This window comes from Suricata suricatta, chromosome 10 (genome assembly GCF_006229205.1).
Source record: "Suricata suricatta isolate VVHF042 chromosome 10, meerkat_22Aug2017_6uvM2_HiC, whole genome shotgun sequence".
NCBI classification, from domain to species: domain Eukaryota; kingdom Metazoa; phylum Chordata; class Mammalia; order Carnivora; family Herpestidae; genus Suricata; species Suricata suricatta.
In genome coordinates this window covers 124,930,367-124,949,643 of record NC_043709.1, presented here as the reverse complement: position 1 = coordinate 124,949,643, position 19,277 = coordinate 124,930,367, and the positions used below count along the sequence as shown (strand labels likewise).

The 19,277-nt window shown below is 44.4% G+C and overlaps 1 protein-coding gene across 1 annotated transcript in view; it reads right to left on the bottom strand.

The window, feature by feature from the left end:
* The window catches only part of FRMD4A (FERM domain containing 4A), a 619,483-nt gene that overhangs the window by 573,511 nt on the left and 26,695 nt on the right, over positions 1 to 19,277 (bottom strand). Inside the window, exon 4 of the mRNA XM_029955588.1 lies at positions 18,001 to 18,112. Coding sequence (XP_029811448.1) covers positions 18,001 to 18,102 — 102 coding nt within the window. The 5' untranslated portion in view covers positions 18,103 to 18,112. The remainder of the gene's footprint in view (positions 1 to 18,000; positions 18,113 to 19,277) is intronic.

Genomic DNA, 19,277 nt, shown 5'->3' with positions numbered 1-19,277 from the left:
CAGCTTAGCACTTAGATACTCCTTTTTTATTTGGCCTATAACCATCAAGCTTTGTAGGTTGATTTCTCAGTCTGACTGTGAGGTCGTTGAAAGTAGGGACGTTTTGCTTGATGGCGCTCCTTAGTGTTAAACAATAACAAGAAGTCAATGTATATGAACAGGTTAAGTCCCAACTTCAGGTATCTGCTTAGTAAATGCCTAAGGTGGTATCTTCATGCTTTCTGTCAAAATTAATGTAATATGTGAGAAGTGCAATAAACCATTTTCTCAGTGCTAGTAAATAAAAGAGGGGGGAGCAATCTGAAGGAGGGAATGAAATTTGGGTATAATTCTTGGGATATAAAATTAAAAGGCCATCTGCCTTTGAGATGCAGCAGATGTGTAATTGATATTCACTGCTCATTTGCCACTTGAATTTTGCAGACATTTAATGCTGTAATTGTTTATACAGTAAGACTCTAAATACCCCTTAGAGAATAGTTTACTTTTCCTACAATCCTTCTATTCTCCCCCAGCAGGTAAGAATTGGTTCTTATATTCCTAGAGCTTCTTAAGTAGAATTTTTAAAAAATTTACATTGTGGCTTTCTGAAGACAGGAGGACAGCAGTATCTGTAAAACTCGTCAATGGCAACCCCTTGATTCAGCGCGCTCTACCTCGGAATAGATCCCACGTACAGAATAAGCAAGCCATCTGCACAAAGATGGCGGCACACGGATGTTCACCGCAGGGCTGTTTGTAAACACAGAACACTGAAAATAGCCACGTGTTCATCAAGGCAAGATTGATTAACTACTTATGAGTCACTCAGACAATACTGTACAACCTTTAAAAAGAATGAGTAGCATTGTAGGGACTGACAAGGAAAGATGGTACAAATACGTACAGAATTCCTGGAAGGATACATGAGAATCTAAAGAATAGCAAATATGCATGTAACATGTAAAAGCTTAAAAATAACCAGCCGAAAAAATAATTTGTAAATAAAATGGTTTTAGTGATTGAAAGGGCTGGAAACCAAGAATCAACGGCAAGATAGCTACCAAGAGCTTCAAAAACATCTTCATCATATTGCCTGTTTGTCTAAAGAACCAAGATTGGGGAAGTGCCTGGGTGGCTCAGTTGGTTAAGCGTCTGACTCCTGGTTTTGGCTCAGGTCATGACATCATGGTTCGTGAGTTAAAGCCCCACATCGGGGGTAGGAGTGTGGGGGAACGTGCCTGGGATTCTCTCTCTCTCTCCTCTCTCTCTGCCCTTCCTCCATGCTCTCTGTCTCTCAAAATAAACTTTATAAAAATTAAATAACCATGACTGAGATTCTGGTATTTATTAAAAAGATACAATGGTTATTCCTTCCTTCATCCCTTCCCTGTTGTTCACCAGTTTCTGTGTCATAACTGTCATCGTCAGGTTTGGACTGGTAGCCGGACTGGCGTTTCAGAGCCTACTGTCAGCAGTGATAGGAGGGATGAAAAGGTTTAGGTTCTGTAGTAGTGTCTCTTTCACATAGGCCACTATTATAGAATGAAAGTTAGATTTTAAATATTTTGATATCCTACTAAAAACCTCATGAACCAAATAAAACACTCAACTAGTCTATTCTCCTTACAAACTGATCTACAACCACGCTCACTGTTAGCAGATTTCTATTGGTTCACTACATAGCGGCCATTACCCTGAGCCACCTTCTCTACTGCAAGAGACGAAAAATGCCAGCTACTCTTTCCTAGCCTCCCTTACAGCTGGAGTGATCTTGTGGGTTTTTCAGGGTTCTTTGTTGCAGACAACAAAATCTTGAATTAACCTAAGTAGAAAGGGATTTATTACATTAAATTAAACAGTATTTTAAGAATATTTAGGAAAACCAGATAACCAAGATCATTCCCCACAGACCAAGGGGAATGCCAAAGCACACCTGGAGACCATTACAGCAGACACCCGCTACTATCACTGAGCCACAACCTCTGACCCTGGAGACTGAACACCAGCAGGTCCACAAAAGCACATCCCAAGGAACCTAAACACTTTGTTGCCTTGTGTACAAAGTCATGTGATCAGCAACTGCCACTTTTCCAGATCCAGTGCCAGTGAGCTCACTTGGTGGAAGCCAGGTCACGTGCAGGGAGGTTGGAAAGGCAGTTTTTAGACCCCCAGCCTCTATAGTTTAGGAGACTTTCTAGAAAGGGGTTGTGGGAGGGAGCCCAGTAACCTATCTATAACAAGTCACATAAGTGACTTTGTTCTGGCTGATTGAAAATAATGGGATGTGTTCTGGGGAGCTACTGGGAGAATTTTTCCTTTTTTTTTTTTTTAAATGGTTTATTTTCAAATTGGTTTCCATAATACACCCAGTGCTTCTCCCCCACAAGTGCCCCCCACCATGACCATCACCCCCTCCCCTCCCTCCCCCTCCCCCTCCCCGTTCAGTCCATGGTTCGTTTTCAGTATTCAATAGTTTTTCCTTCTTGATGGAAATAAGGAGACACAGGAGAGCTTTCTTTACTGCTCCTCGTATTTTTGCTTTTGGACACAGGTGTAAAGGACGTGAAGAGTTGTGGTGGCCATCTTGGAATCAGGAGGGGAAGCATTGCCAATCCCCCCCACACCCCTTCATATTGCTCACCTTCCAGTCTCCCCGAGTATCTTTCTTCCGAGTCTAACAATGATCTTGTTGTAACAATGATCTTGTTAGAGAGCCCATCTCTGAGACACCTTCCTCGCTTCCTACCTCTCCTCAGGCTACGACTCCATATCTGTTCTCCCCATTTCCCATGTTCTATGTTTTACTTGCTTACCTTCTTTTCCACCTTCATTCACTGCAACCTGGCTCCTGATTTTACCACATTTATGAGGCTTCTCACTAGGAGGTCACTGCTGCCATCCTGACTGGCAAATCTAATGAGTATATTTCAGCTTTTAACTTCTTTAATTTTTTCTGATAGTCACGATCATTCCCCTCTTTCTTGAAATTCTATACTCTCTTGTCATCCAAGATAGTATACATTCCTGGACCTCTTTCCACCTCTCTGACTTTTCTTTGCCTCTTTCATGGGCTTTCTTTCCATTTCCCACCCTTCCATTGCCCCATCCATGACTCATGGCTTCACCTGGTCTACACTCGCCGGGTGGCCTTCAACCTTGTTCTGTGGTCTGCATACAGATGACTCTGAATACGTATGTCCAGTACAGAAATCCTCCCCAACGTCACATACATCCAACCATGGTTCAACATCTCTTCTAGGAATTCTCACAGGTCCCTGAGATGAACCTGTTCAAAATGAAGGTATCATTACTGCTTTTCAATCTGTTCTTCCCCAGAGATTGCCACCTGCTTCCTTACCCAACATCAAAAGCTGAGGTCATCCTTGACTCCTCCCCTGCCTCACATACCAAGTTAAAATCTAATCAGCTGATGACTTCACCTCATCATTTCTTAGTACTCCCACAGCAGTACGATTTCTACACATCATTAGCAGAGTGATCTGTACAAACACAGTGTGATTATTTCATTCTCTTGCCCAAAACTGTCCGGATGTCTTCCAGTACCTACAGGATATGGCCCAAACTCCTCAGCAAAGATATAGTCCTTCCTAACCTCTCGAACCCTGGCCTCTGCCTGTCCCGGCCTTGGATTTTAGTTATCAGCACTTAACTCCTTGACTTTCCTGACATGTATCATGAATTGTATGGTCCTTTACATTTGCCAATACTTTGAACTCTGCCTAAAACCTTTCCTCTACTTTATCACCTGGTCTGTAACTTCAAGCTCACATACTACTTCTTAGAGGCTTTTACTCATTCAACAAATGTTGAATGAGCACTTACTATGTGCCAGGCACTGAGCTGAAAACGAAAGAATCAATGGTGAATGAGACACAGTTGCTGCTCTAAAGAAACTTATAATCTACATAATGCCTCCTTCATCTTCCCATTCTCCTGAGGCGGTTGAGTGCCTTCCTCTATGCTCCAGTAGTAGATAATGTAGGTTGTCTATGCAGCAACCACACTCCCTTCTTCCTTCCTTTTTATGGGGGGGGGGTAGTAAAAATTGACCCACTTTAAAGCTTCCATGGAAGATACTGATATCAAGCCGAGCATGGTGATTCCAAGCCTCTTGGCTAAGGACTAGTTCAAGATCTCATGCATACAGCAGTAAGTACTTGGCTTTCCTATAGAGAAGGCAGATGACCTGAGTTGACACACTCAAAAAAAAAAAAAAAAAGGAAGAATTCATTGTTCCTATTTTAAGAAAAGACTTTTCTTCTCTCCCTCAGGCTTGAACAAAGAAGTTGCTATTGGCAGTCATCTTGTGACCACGTGAGGGAAGCCATCCTGAAGACAAAGCCCATAGGCAAGAACAGAGCTAAAAAATTTAAGGGGGCTGAGGCTGAGGGCGGGACCAGAGGCCAGTCCACCATTACTTCAAGCCCATGTTATTGCTGGCCTGGAGGACTCCTGTATCCATCCTGCCCAGGTTCTCTCTCCTCAGGTCATCCCTTCTTTGAATCCATTCTCCATATTACCTCTATAGTGATATTTCCAAATCTCAACTTTCTTTGTGTCCTTTCCTGCTTCAAATCATTAATTCCTGTTAGTAAAATTCACGATCAAGTTCAAACTCCTTACCATTTACACAGAAAATAACTTGTGTCTGCCCCTAGCCAGGATTTTTGCCTCTTCTCCATTCCCTTTTGCCTTCCCTTTCCAAAAACGTTACACACCTCTCTCATGTGCACTGGGGCATGCTCTTTCCTGTACCTGGGACTCCCCCCCACCACCACCCACCTATCCACCTCTAATCCTTCAAAACTCCCCTGAAACATCAGTACCACGCAGTGCTTCTTGTTCGGTGCTCTTGAACTCTACAGCACGTTGACGATTTCTTTCTCAGAACATTTATCTCACTATGTTGGAATTGTTTGTTTTGTCGAGTGGCCTTTCCAATTCCACTCTAAAGTTCTTGAGATCAATGACCGGGTGGTATTTACACACACGTCCACATATCCTCAGTGCTTACCACAATGTCTCTCTGAGTGCAATCCTCCGTAAATGTTTTTGTTTTTTTTTAAGAAGAGGAGGGGAGAAGAGGGAAGGGAAACTTCAAATCTGTTCTGCCCTAGGTGCTTCATGCCTTTGGAATGTGTATTCAAAAGGCTGCCTTTTTCCATAATCGTGGGGAATGGAGAGGAAATAGTTCCTGATACAGGTAATGCTCATGCTTCCAACTCCAGCATATGGTAGTAGCTGTAATGGCCTAACATAAAGCATTCCCAGACAATATTAATGACCAACTAGGTTAATGACCGAAGACTAAGCCTCAGGCCATGAACACATTCTCCTTGTCATTAATCCCTGTAAAATGGCCTCAGCCATGTTCATTACGGCTCAATTATGCTCACACTCCTCATGAGGAAAGAAAGCACTTTGGTCCTAATACCAAGCTATGGCCTTTCTTTTACTTTGACACACGGGCAATAAAGATACAAAACAAATTATGAGTCCAAACACTAAGCATGGAAAAGAAGTAACACCACTGGTTTCTTGGCTCCCAGTCATCAGTGGGGATGAAATGAGAGAACCTTGGAGGTCACAGAGTAGGCAGATGAGGACACTCACAATTCATACCTTCCCTGGGTGTTCTTTGAAGGAATAACAGCGAAACACTGAACATGTGTTACTCCCGAAATGCTTAGAGTTTGGATAAAAATCTAAGGACTCAAAGGTAACTTTGTGCTAATAAGAAAAAAATTTTAATGGACTTCTGATACCAACTTATTATTTAATCAGTAGTTATGGAATGCTTCCTCTAAGCAAAATTCCATAGCCAAGTTGTGAGTCATTAAGACCCCCCCAAGAGAGGCACCTGGGTGGCTCGGTTGGTTAAGCATCCGACTTCGGCTCAGGTCAGGATCTCAGTTTGTGGGTTTGAGCCCCGTGTCGGGCTCTGTTCTGACAGCTCAGAGCATGGAACCTGCTTCAGATTCTGCATCTCCCTTCTGTGCCCCTCCCTCACACTGTGACTTGTATGTAACCAAGAAAATGTAGCGGAGGCAAGTCTGTGCAACTTCCGAAGCTAGCTAACAGATCATCATACAGTCCTGCCCTGTTAGCTCTGTTAGCTCAGATACTTGGTTGGGGGCCCTGAGCTACTACGTGAGCAGTCCCACTACTTCGAAGCAGCCATGTTGTAAGGAAGCTCAGGTCATGTGTAGTTTCCTTACACAAGTGCTGTGGTCAAAAAACCAGCTGTGGTCTAGCTGAGAGCAACACCCAGAGCCAGACAGGTACGTGGAGAGGCTTCCAGGAGATCTCAGACCCTAGCTGTCAAGTCACCCCAGAATTTCACTCATCCCAGGTGAGGCTCCAGACATTACAAAGATAAGCCATTACCACTGCCACCTGTTGTAACTCATGACCCACAGAAGTGGTGAGCATCACAAAATGGTTGTCACAGAGTGCAGAGTAGTTACTATGTATCCATAAGTAGTAAGCAGAACACACACACACAGACACACAGTAGGTATGTCTAATTGCAGTATAGGTTTGGTGATAGTTGGCCTATGCAAAAAGTTGGCCTTTTTTTTTTTTTTGAAGCACTCCATCATAATAGGAGCGCGGGAGTGACACAGGGAGCCGCAGCGCCAGCCCTGCACCGCTGCACCAAGTGAAAGCCGCCAGTCACAAAGGGTCATATATTGAGCGATTCCATTTATGTGAAACTTCCGGAACAGGCAAATCCATAGAGACAGAGAGCTGAGCAGTGGCTGGCAGTGGGGAGTGGGGAGACACCAGCCCACTGTGCCCTAGAGGAATCTGGAAGGAGCAGTCATCCAATGGAACTGCATTTAACCCACATCTAACAAAAAAGTTCCAAGGCTGTTTCACCTGGGTGGCTCAGTCAGTTAAGCATCTGACTCTTGATTTCAGCTCAGGTCATAATCTCGTGGTTCCTGAGTTCAAGCTCTGCATCTGGTTCTGTGCTGGCAGCATGGAGCCTCCTTTGGATTCTTTCTTTCCCTCTCTCTCTCTCTCTCTCTCTCTCTCTCTCTGCCCCTCCGCTGCTCATACTTCCTCTCTCAAAATAAATATACAAATTTAAAACAAAAAAGTTCTGAAGCTGCTTCAGTTAGACCACATGGTACATTTAATGTGAGGAAAACTAATGCCAAAGTCAAGGTAACATTGACCTTATACAAATATAGCCTGTATCACAAGATATGAACTCTTTCTGACCGTGGCTTCTAGAACTCCCCCTACGTAAGTGTGGCCTTCTGTTCTTTTCTCTCTATCATCGTTCTTCAGGATTCCTGTGCATCAGTCTCACTCCCAGATCTGCCTTTCCGAACCGAATCACTGACCTAAGTGACTACTATGTCCAACTGAACCTCAGCTGTCCCTGCCGGGAAATCCCATTATTTCCTCATCACCTTCAACTGGGTGGTCCTATGCTAAGTGCAGCCCTTTTCTTCTGCAAGTGTATTTTCCACTCTGATGTTGTTCCTGTCTCCACTGCCCGCAGCTCCAGATCCAACACTATAGTCCTGGCTGACTCTTCCCTGTGCGTGGGCCCCACCATCAATCCATCCTATGGCTCTGATGATGCTGCCTTCAGAATGCCCTTGAACTCATCCACGTTCCTCTTTTCCCAGAGCCACCATGCTGCCTCTTCACCTTCCACTGGAGTTCTTGCATTTGATTTTTTTTTAACGTTTATTTATTTGGGGATGAGGGAGGGGGACAGAGGATCCAAAGCGGGCTCTGGGCTGACAGTAGAGAGCCCAATGCAGAGCTCAGACTCATGAACCATGAGATCATGAGCTGAAGTTGGACGCTTAACCGGCTGAGCCACCCAGGCACCCTCATGCATTTGCTTCTAAATAGGTGTTCTCCCTGCTGTCTCCCCATGCACACCTGCATACCACCATGAAATTAAACTTCTCAACCCTGCACTGGCTACATCAGTCCCCATGCCAGCACGCAGACAGGCTCCTAAATGCCTGTGACTCTGATACAAGTGCTCACAGGAGCATCTGCAAGGCCTTCCCTCATCTGGTCCCAACGTGCTCCAGCAGCTTTCTGACTCCTCCACAAGGCAAATCCTCTTCTACCAATCCCTCCTCCCCACCCCCTACCTCTGCACTCATCGGATCTCTACCATCTATCATAGTGGTTCATAATCCTTTCCTCCTGAATCTCCCGGATCCTTTTACTCCTTTTCCCAGGAAGATACTCTGTCCTTTCTCTTCCCCATCACAAATAAATGCACCCCAATCCCACCTCTGAGAATGTATCCAAAAAATTGACAAAAGGATCTCTAAGACCTATCTATATCCTCACGTTCATTGCAGCATTACTCACAATAGCCGAGACATTGGCTAACCGTGACAAGCTAAGACATCGGCTAACCAAGGCAATCTAACTGTCCATCTCTGGGTAAGTGGATAAAGCCGATGTGATATACACACACACACACACATGCGCGCACACACACATACACACACACAAATATTATCCAGCCTCAAGAGAAGGAATTTCTGCCATTTAGACAACTGGAATGAATCTTGAGGGCATTACACTAAGTGAAATAAGTCAGACAGAGAAAGACAAATACTGTATGGTTTCGCTTAAATATGGAATCTTAAAAAGCTCACCTTATAGAAAATAGAGAGTAGAATGTCAATTGCCAGGACCTGGGGGTAGGGTAAATGGGGAATGTTGGTCAAAGGTACAAACCTGTAGTTGGAAGATGAGTAATCTCTGGAGATCTAATGTCTTGCATGGTGACTATAGCCAATGACACTATATTACATGCTTGAAAGTTTCTAAGAGAGTAGATTTTAAATTTTCTTAGCACAACAAAGAAATGGTAAATATGTGCCCAATGGAGGTGTTAGCTAATGCTAAGTGGTAATCATAATGCAATATATCAGTGTAATAAATCAATACACCATATGCCTTAAACTTACACAACGTATATGTCATTCATATCTCCATAAACAGAGAAAAAACTGTACCCTTCAAATTGGCCTATGTCCTTTTCCTCCACAGACCCTGTCATAAGTACATCTCTAGATCGCCCTCCCCAGCCCTCCCAGACCACTTCTCTGAATTCCTTCCCAAGCACCATTGGCCCAGTGCCCTGTAAGGTGGGACCATTTCTTCTCAGAAGGTCATGAGGTGTTACCTCGACATTTCCTGTAATGGTTTCTTTTGTGATTTGGTAATCTCAGGAGCAAGACTCATGTGCTGTCCTCACTCAACCTCCTCCTAAAGCCTGGTCCTGTGCTAAACCGCCAGAAGGGATGGATTGATACTTTCATTTACTGAATCTACGGAGTACAGTGCAAGGTGCTGGGACCACATAAACTCCTTCAGCCCTATGGCTTTCACCTTGATTGGAATGCCCTGCCCACAACTTCCCACCACTGCTTTCTTCTTGCCAATCACCCTGTAGCGTCCTCAGAGAAGGCTCCCTTGACCACCCACTCTAAAGCTGTCATCCAACCACTGTTTCCCCATCCTTGTTTTCAGTTTGCTCTAGAGCAATGCCCACTCCCTGATATTTCTATGTATTTTCAATATATTTACTTTTTAAATCTCTCCCCGGGTAAGCTGAAAGACAACAAAGACGTTGTCTGTCTTATTCACTTTACCATATCCCTCAAGTAGGTGCTCAGTAAATATCTGTGGGATGAACGGATGAGAAACACTCTACATTGTTGATGTGCTCCTATCCTGTTAAGGAGAACAGAGGCAAAGACAAGTACCATATGGCAGTGTGACCGATAAGTGAAATGAAAGAAAATATAAATGAAAAACAGGAAAAAGTGAGGAAGGTCGGAAGAGCAACAGTCCAGGTGTTGGAAGGAGAACACTGCCAGGTGCATGAGCTTGAGCCAGCGTGGTATTTCTGGGGAGCAAGAATAGCCCAAAGCTTCCAGGACCCCAACTCCGAGGGGTGGTGGGAGGAACAGGGGGGCACCAGGATGGACAGGGAGGCAGAGTTTGGAGCTTGAAGTGATTCGTGGTTTGTTATAAAGCTTGACTTACTTTGTATGCATACAGGTATCAAGTTACAATGCTGTCTATCTGAAACTTCTATACTGTTCTATACCAATTTTACCTCAATTAAAATATAAAAAGCTTGAGCTTTATCAAGTATAATCAAGTATAATCAGAGGATTTTAGACCTTCATTTCCAGAAGAAAACAGTAGATCTAATTACTAAAGAAATCAGAATTTCATTTTATAAATATCCCTCTGGAAAATGTACAGAGTATCAGATATAGTGAACTGACAGTAGATACAGAAGCGTAGATGGGAGACATTGTAAACTTGACAGTGAGTGGGAGGGACATGGGAGGAGGGGCCAGATCACAGAGAAATGAGGGAGCAGAGGCAACAAAACCTGGAGATAAGTGAACAAGGTAGAGGAGGGAGGAGGAGGAGTCCACGATGAATTCTGGGATGACAGGCAAAATGGCACTACCACCAATGGAAGTTAAGACATGTATGTAGATCAGGAGGAAGGTCACAGCTCCTCTTTAGGGTGAAGTGAATCCGAAGCACTGATGGGACAAACAGGAGGCTCAATCTGATAAGCATTTGGACTGGCAGTCATAAGAAACTTGAGGGCAAGGCCTGAGCCGAAGCCATGATTCGAAGGTCATGACTGTACGGACGGGAGTTAAAACCGTGGGCACACATGACATTGCTTGGGGAGTGGGACTGGATCTATGGCTCAGGAAAGTGCTTCTCCAGGTCTGGACAGAGAGACTAAAATTTCAATATCCAGGGTTATAAAAGGTATTCAGTACCAGGAAACATACGTTGCAGGTCAATGTTACCTTGGCATTGGAATTGAGTCTTCTAACTCTGCAGGTACCTTGTGGTTTCAGTCAATCACATTTCCAGGACCTTTGATTACGACCAGGCTAAATACCATATGTTCCATTTGACTTCACATTTTGGCCTGGAATTCAGTGAGATGCTGCTACCTGCACCAGTAACATATGCTCTCCAAATGACTACTGAACTCTGCAACGCAGCCATACAATTAATTTTTAACAGAGATGCACTCATAGCCACCCGATCCTGTATAGCAGGCCTGGATGGCATGCATCTTGCATTTGCCAGAGAGAACATATTGCTGCCCATATTTCAGTCATCTTCCCTGAGAGGGTAAGAAAATTTTGTTAGTTATTCAAGACAGGAATGCAAATTTAAATTTGCTCGTGACTGGAACAGTGCACCTGATCCTGGGAGCATCTGTTTCTCCTCCATAACAACTAGCTGGTTATCCACAGTGGTCACTGATGGTTCAGACACTGGAATGCATATAGGCTTGGGCAACTTCTTTTAGAAGTTGGCTCATGCAGGAGTCCAGTGAGAGGAGTTTGGGTGGACGGTAGTTTTGTGTCATTTTCATATAAAGCAAATAACTGCTAATACTTACTGTGTATTTACTTTGATCCAGGAACAATGCTAAGGACTTTACCTGCATATCTCATTGAATTATCCCAAGTGTTACACAGTAGCTGTTACTATCCCACTTTACAGATGGTGAGAGCTTTTCAATCCAGCATAAACTATTTAGACAATTGGGCTTTTCCATTTATATTTATTTTGAGGGAAACTGAACCAATGATTTAGGGTTCACTGATGCTTTACCCCAATGACTGGTTTTTATCAGAGTCTTATAATGGTATACAAGTGGCAAAGACCACTGTAATGAACATCTACTGTTTCTTCCTTGGCAGTACCCCTTCCTCCTTCCCAGTTAAAGAGCTTCTTTTCCTTCTGGAACCTGCCATTCCCACTCCATGTGATTCAGGTGATGTGATCAGCCAAGTGACCACCTCCTTTCTCCCCACAGGTCTAGACATAGAAGTCAACATGCTTGGTCAGAGGGTCAGTGATTGGCCAGGGGCAAAACCTAATACCCAACAGGGCCTAATTGATGTTAAGATGACCTTATCAAGAAAGTCCCACTCATTTATCTGGGTCCACTAGCCCTGCGAACACATTATCCCGGAACTGCTGAGAGAAAGCATCCGCTAGAGCCTAATGTTAACACAGAACAAAGTAGAATCAAGCCATGGAGTAAAGCAGAGAAACAGGGTCTGGACTCTGTCACCCAAAGTCCTCAGTCCAGCTTGTCCTAGAACCACTTCATTCCTTTCATTTCCTATTTACATCAGTCAATACTTTCCCCTCTTTCTTAATGCTGGTGTGAGTGAACTCTGTCACTTAAAACCAGAAAGACATAAAATGAAATAAAAAATACAGTCAGCAAAAACTTATCTGTGAGAGGTGATAGGACTCATTGATTTTAAATTTCACCCTGTGAGAGAGAGAGAAATTTGTACAATAAACACTACAAATATTATTAATATCAAGATTTCAGACATACCCATTAGGAAATTCCATTTTAGAAAGTGGATAATTGAATTTAAGAACAATTTTAGCTACTGACTTTGATATAACATTACAGGAACATTTTCCAGGGATATTTTGATAATCATCTACTCTATTTTCTTTAATGCTTATTTATTTTTGAGAGAGACAGACAGAGTTCATGCAAAGGAGGGGCAGAGAGAGGGAGACACAGAATCCGAAGGAGGCTCCAGGCTCCAAGTCGTCAGCATAGAGCCTGAAGCAGGGCTCGAACCCATAAACCACGAGATCATGACCTAAGCTGATGTTAGACGCTTAACTGACTGAACCACCCAGGCTCCCCAACAATCGTCCTACTTTAAATAAGTCAGAAAGATAAATGATACTAAGAACCCTTTCCACTATAGACCTGAACATCTAGGACCCCCTCCCTGGGCCCCAAGCTTAGATGGCCCCACTCTGTGCACAGTGCTTAAATGGCTATGTGCTCTATTACCACATAACTATTATTCTTTAAATTTCCATAAAGTGGTCAATATTACATTTTCACATATATCAGTTAACCATTTTGGAAGCCAACACAATTAGCCAAGTCATCTTGGGCAAGCTGTCCAGCATCTCTGGATCTTAGTTTTACCATATAATGATGGAAAGATACAGTATCTACCCTGACAACAGGCACAAAAGCACTTTGAAAATTATAAGGATTATTATTACTGACTCAAGATCAAGATTCCTTAGGACAGACTTTACCTTTATCCTATGCCTTCTGCCTTTTGCAATCTGAAGAAAATCCACGGTCTTTTTTTTTTAATGTAAGTTTACTTATTTATTTTGGGATAGGGAGCAAAGCAGGGGAGAAGCAGAGAGAGAAGGGGAGTGAGAATCCAGCAGGCTCCATGCTATCCATGCAGAACCCAATGTGGGGCTCAATCTCACAAACCATGAGATCATGACCTGAGCCAAACTCAAGTTTGATGCTTCATCTACTGAGCCACCCAGGTGCCCCAGGAAATCCATGGTCTTATTAGAAATTCTGAATACAGACCTGTCACAGGTCAAATCCAGAGGAAAATTAGGTCATCATTACAGAACTAGGACCTTGGTCACACCCCTAACCTGCCTTTCTGGCCATGGAAGCCTTGGTCACCTCTAGAAACTATGTCCAAACCAGTCTACTTTCTATCTCCCAACAGCCGGGACTCCATCCTGATGCATGCATTCTCCTCACCTCAGATTTTCCCTCCTCTGTCCTTCAACATGTTGCTTAAACTTGAACCAGTTTCCCCACTCTAATAGGCAGTGCAGCTCAGGGCGCACTTGGTAATGGATTATGCACGGTCTTATTACAGTTCTTATGTGATATTCTGAAATTGCCTTACAAATTCCTTCTTGTTCTAATTTCCACATGTCTCTATCTTGCCTTTTCAATTAGTCTTTAAGTTCACTAAAACCAATGACTGGCTTGTATTTTTCCTATACAGAGTAGATACTCAGCAAATATTTTTTGGTTAATTAAAAATGAAAATTTCCAGATGAGGAAAATATCTGTGGAAAGAAGAATCTATAATAAAATGAAATGAAATGAAATGAACTAGAGAGATGAAGTTTTACAAGAGCAGGTTATCAGCTAAAATCTCAAAAAAAAAAAAAAAAACCAGAGAGCTAGTCTATTCAACAGAATCCCAGAAATCTGAAATCAAATTTTTAGAAATAGAAAGGATCTTCAAGATAATCTAATTCACATTTTTCATCCACTGAGAAGAATCATCCGCTAATTTCTCTGACTTATGAATTGAAGCTTATACATATTTACTCTTCCTACTATAAAACTTGCATCTTGACAATTTTCTTAAGGAGTCCAAGAAATGGAACCTCAAAAACATGGGAAGTCACTTATGGATGCAAAAATGTGGGGTTTTTTGTGCTAGAGTCAAACCAGATGTCTCGAGCCAGATTTATGGTATCACTATTTTAAATTGCAATATGGAAAAGAATAAAGATAAACAAGAAGACAGCACTACTCACCTTAAAATATGAAAAATGCAGACTGGCTCAGAGACAAGGCCCCCTCGACAGGCTAAATTCAAAGTGTGAGAAGATGGTGGTGACGTTCTCAAGCTCTGACACGGTATCAAAGAAAACCCTGGCCTGAGAGGCAGAGGACCCCCCCACTGTGAGACTTCATCTGTCAATTTCAGTCATGGGACCATTGACAGTTTCTCAGATTCTGATTATCAAAAAATTTTGTCCTAAAACTAGGATTTAAGGGATTAAGGTCAAGATACTTTGTAGAAAATCATAATTTGCACTATTGCCTAGCTAGCTAACTTACATTAAAACATTTTAATCTTTCTGAGCTTACAGAATCTAAGAGCCAAATATCCTAATACCATCTCTGTAGCCCCCTGGTTATACATCTCTATGCTGTCATTAGAGGCATGATCAACAAACCTTTGGCTCTAGCACATTCTAGCCCTTAAAGAGTTCCCTAAACTCATGTGATTTCAGCAAATGACACACAGCCAGAGCTTCATGCTCTGTAATGAGTCACCTCTTGCTGGAGGCTCCCAACAATGTGATGAACAGGGTCCTTTTCTTGCTTCCCAAGATATCGGCAAAGATGGAGGAGATGGGCTTTTCAATGGCCTGTGTCTTCACCACCAGTATGTGTCCTCTCTGAGTCCCCCCTTAGTTGCTTGTTTGGGCACCTCCATCTGGCGTGGGCGCTCGTCACCCCCACGTACGAACACTTCATTGACAGTCAGCACGTGCTTACAACCCAGGACCCCTTCCAGATGCTCTCAACCAGCACCAGCGTGGGTAAGTAATCTTAGGTACTTTTCAACGGTCCCCCGCTCTTGTGCAGCAGGATACACGAGGCTCCCGTGGGGCAGGTCTCCAGAGAGCAGAGTGTGAACAAATGCAAAGGATCACCCCTCCCAGTAAATAATGGTTGAGAACAAATTCTACCATCTAAAAGCAACACTGTTCATATTCTAGGGTACCGCTAAGACACAATGCTGAACAAGGCGTTAAGAGTTACCTCTCAAGTTTCTAGGCACTACCTCTAGAGGTCTTATGTTATGTTTAACAGAACTTTAAGGGACCCTACAGATGAACATGACCCCCTTCAGAAAGAAATGACACAACTGAGGCACAGAGAAAGGAAGCTACATACCCAAGACCTTCCCAGTGAGTGGCGCGGCTGAGAACAGAATATAGGGCTCTCCAATTCCAGATCTGTTGCCACTTTGCATAACCAAATAAATGTGTTCTGCCCTGAATCATCTAGAGTCTACACTGAATATAACCTCTGGCTGCCGCCTTATCCAAAACCAAGAGGTGTGGTCAGTTGCTCTCCCCTGTTTCCCTGCAGCCCAGTGACTCTATAGCCTGAAAGTGCAGAGATGCCATCAAGCCACCGGATACTGACCTCCCCCCAGACAGGGTGCTCCTGAGCCCGCTCTGGCCTTTATGCTATGCTCCCCGCCTCAGTGAGCAGGCACTCCACAACTACTGAGAACCGAATGGCTGACTGAGTAGCTAACAAATAATTATGTTTACAGCTTCCTTCCCGACTCACAGCCAGAGCAACTCTGCTAACGGGCCTCTTTTCCTCCTCTCTTCCTCGGTGACTTGCTTATACATTTTGAGACTCATCATGTAATAGTTGGGAGGCAATTACGTTGAGGTTTATTCTTAAAAATGAAAAAAAGGACCCAAGTCCATCAGGAAAATTCCCCCGAACCAGTTGTGAAACCAGAAAACACGTGCTGACGGTGGTCACACACGCTGCTCCACGGTTCTCTAATCTAAGGGTCCATCATGGTGTCAAGAGCTATTTCCCCCGGCTTCTGAGAAAGACACACAGGCAGTCTTTTAATCCGGCAGGAGGTGAGTGCTAGGGAGAGATGTGAGGGCACAGGCCACCACAGAGGATCAAGCCAGAGCCACACAGACGTCCAGGGAGCACCAGGAACAAGAGAACCTTCGTGTGGGTGTCTCAGAAGCAGCTGGACCGGCCTGTCAAGAGGATTTATCCTTTGGGCTCCCCGTAAAACAGGCACATACCCAAATGCTCAGGGGTATGGAGTAGGAATCATGACAGAAATCTGGAGAAAAAAAGGCCCAGCACTCCCTAAAGCTCATTTTTAAGAACACATTTCTTCTCTATATTAACATAATGCAAGATTTATTTCTATGAAGCAATCTTAGATTATATAACACACACATACCGGAACAGGGGCCTATGTGCCCGTATCTTTTTGCACAGGACTCAGACTCCAGTCTCCCACAGTCTCTTGGGCCTCAAAGAGGAAATCCTCAGACCCTTACCATCCACGTATGTGACCCCAGGGAGACCATGGACGTAAAGTACATTAGACAATCCAAGTATGAGGAAGGGAGCGGACGACCAGGTAATTTCTCCAGAAAACAACTTTAATTTTCTTGAATACTCCTCTCCCAGTGGAATCAAATTCAACAGAAGCCCATGAGATCCCAGGCATTTTACATGACATTTGGGGTGACAACGAACCATGATCTCCATCCCTCTTAACTTGACCCAGCTCATCGCTCAGGAGACGGGCTCCCCACTGGCTCCTCTTCCAAGTGCTCTTAATAAACTCATCAGGCCTCACAAAGGTACATTTCCCCTGCTCAGTCAGAAAACACAGATCAATATACTCTGCAGAAGCACTTAGGCTTTGTCCGTAAAATCTCCAGTGGAACTATTAGAAACATTCCCACACCGAGCCCTATGCGGGCTGTTTCCGTCAGCACTACTCTGGCCTGTGAACTAACCAGCGGGGTGAAGGGGAGAAACAAGACAGGGAAAGCAAACTTGAATCCAGAGCCTAGCACAAAGTCAACCCGGTTAAAACAAGGTGACACCACTGTCCTTGTGCTGCGTAGACATGCTAAGGGCGGAGGCCTTCTTAACACGACGGAAATCACAGAGAGGCTGAAAGTAGGTCAGTGGTCCACACGTGGGCAAGGGCCTGGACAAGGCCTGCCTGGGTCTCCTCCCAACCCCTCCCCCCGCCCCCGGAAATCACAGCTGGGAGGTGAGCTCTGCAGTACCAGTGTTACAAAAGGCCACAGACAACCTTCTCAGCCCCTTCCGTGGGGAAATCTGAGTCAACACATGGGCACCCAGAAAGACGATCCTAGTCAATTGTTCCGGGGGCAAAAAATGCCCCAGTTGCTATGAGAAGATATAATAACAAATAAACAAACAAGATCACCTCAACTTAGATGCAAAAGGCAAGGGGGGGCGGGGGGGGGGGCGGCGCAAGGCAGGGGGGGAAGGATGCTGAGAAGCCAGGGGGAGGCGTTGGTGGGAATCTATTTCTAGGGGCTCTTAGCACCTGTTTGCAAGCATCTCTCAAAATAGCATTAAGCAACAAGTTTCTAAAATGGCAAATCTAGTGCTTCTCTTCCCTGAGAGTGCTTTGTCATGGCTGATACTCTCACCCAGGAAATCCTTTCCGACAAGCCTGCGGGGTAAGGCCGAGTGATTCTGAGCGCGTCTGCAGTACTGCAGCGGGAGGGTGAGGCCGGAGCCGGCGCTGCCCGGGCCCCTCCTCCCGGAGCACTCACCATCAGCAGGCTGAGAGCAGAGTCGGGCACCAGCTGCACAGCCATGGTCTCCGATGCCCATGCACGGTCGGCTTGCCTGGACCCTGGGTGACTGCGAAGCATCCACAAACACCTACAGCAAACCAGCCAGAAATCCAGACTCAGGGTGCAAAAGGCTCAGGATGGAGGCAGGCCCACATTTCATAGGGGGTGGAGGAGGAGGGGGGCAGTCAGGCGGATACTGGGAAGAAGGGGTGGGAACAGTGCTTAGGGATTTAAAAAAAAAAACAAAAATGAATGAAAATAGGAAGCTGCAGGTTATTTAAAGGTGAGCCCTCCCTAGCTTCACCAAGCTGCATGAGCACAGAAGTCACATCAAACACAAATATAAAAGCTGGGGAACACAGGATTTTTAACTGATACCTTAGCTTAGGCAGCAACTCTTCCTTTAACTGGCAATTAAAATAAAACATTCCCTATTGCAGATAAATCAACCAACCCGAGCACTAACACTACCACCAGCAACCCCCCCCCAACTCCCACCCCTCAATCTCTCAGCAATTCTGCTGCATAAACATGCTGAATGTCACTACCTACCGCTTGCAATCTGGTCAGTATCTTCTCTTCCTGCAGAAAGGTGTGTCCCTTTTGCAAAATCAAGTATCTGGGAGTGAGAGAGCCGAGCCTGACCAAAAGCACCAGGCAGTCACTGGAGATCAGCAAATGCCCTCATCACCACCGAGTAATAAGTCAGTTAGGAAATGACCCCTTCCACCATCCTTAAATCTACTTTCCCTCTCCAAGTGGACGAGCCAGCTCAGTTCCCCGTGGGGCTAACATACTTACAAGGAACATGTAATTACACTGCCTGTTCTGTTAGCGTTCTGATCTCCCAGCCTGTATCACATGTACGCAGCAGACAGGCACCCTCTACCTCTCTCCCTCCCTTCCTCCCGCCCTTCCTCCCTCCCCCCTCCTTTCCCTCCCATCTCTCCACCAGGCTGCCTGTTAGGAATTTTGAAGGAGCCTCTCTAGCTCAGGGAGGTACAGGAGGCTAATTTGTAGGAAGAGACATTGCTTAAGACAAAAAGGCAAATTAGCCTTGAAAATCATATCATGCAGCATTTTCCTCGGAAGATGTCAATGGCAAAAAAAAAAAAAAAAAAAGAAGGAAGCCTGCCCAGTCTTGTTATATAATGAGTGGCTGAAAAGGCTTCTCAAAGATTTAAGAAAATTAAAATACTTTTTTTTTTTATGAGCACAGTCAAGCTTCTATTCCTTAGGGAGTCTAAGTATTC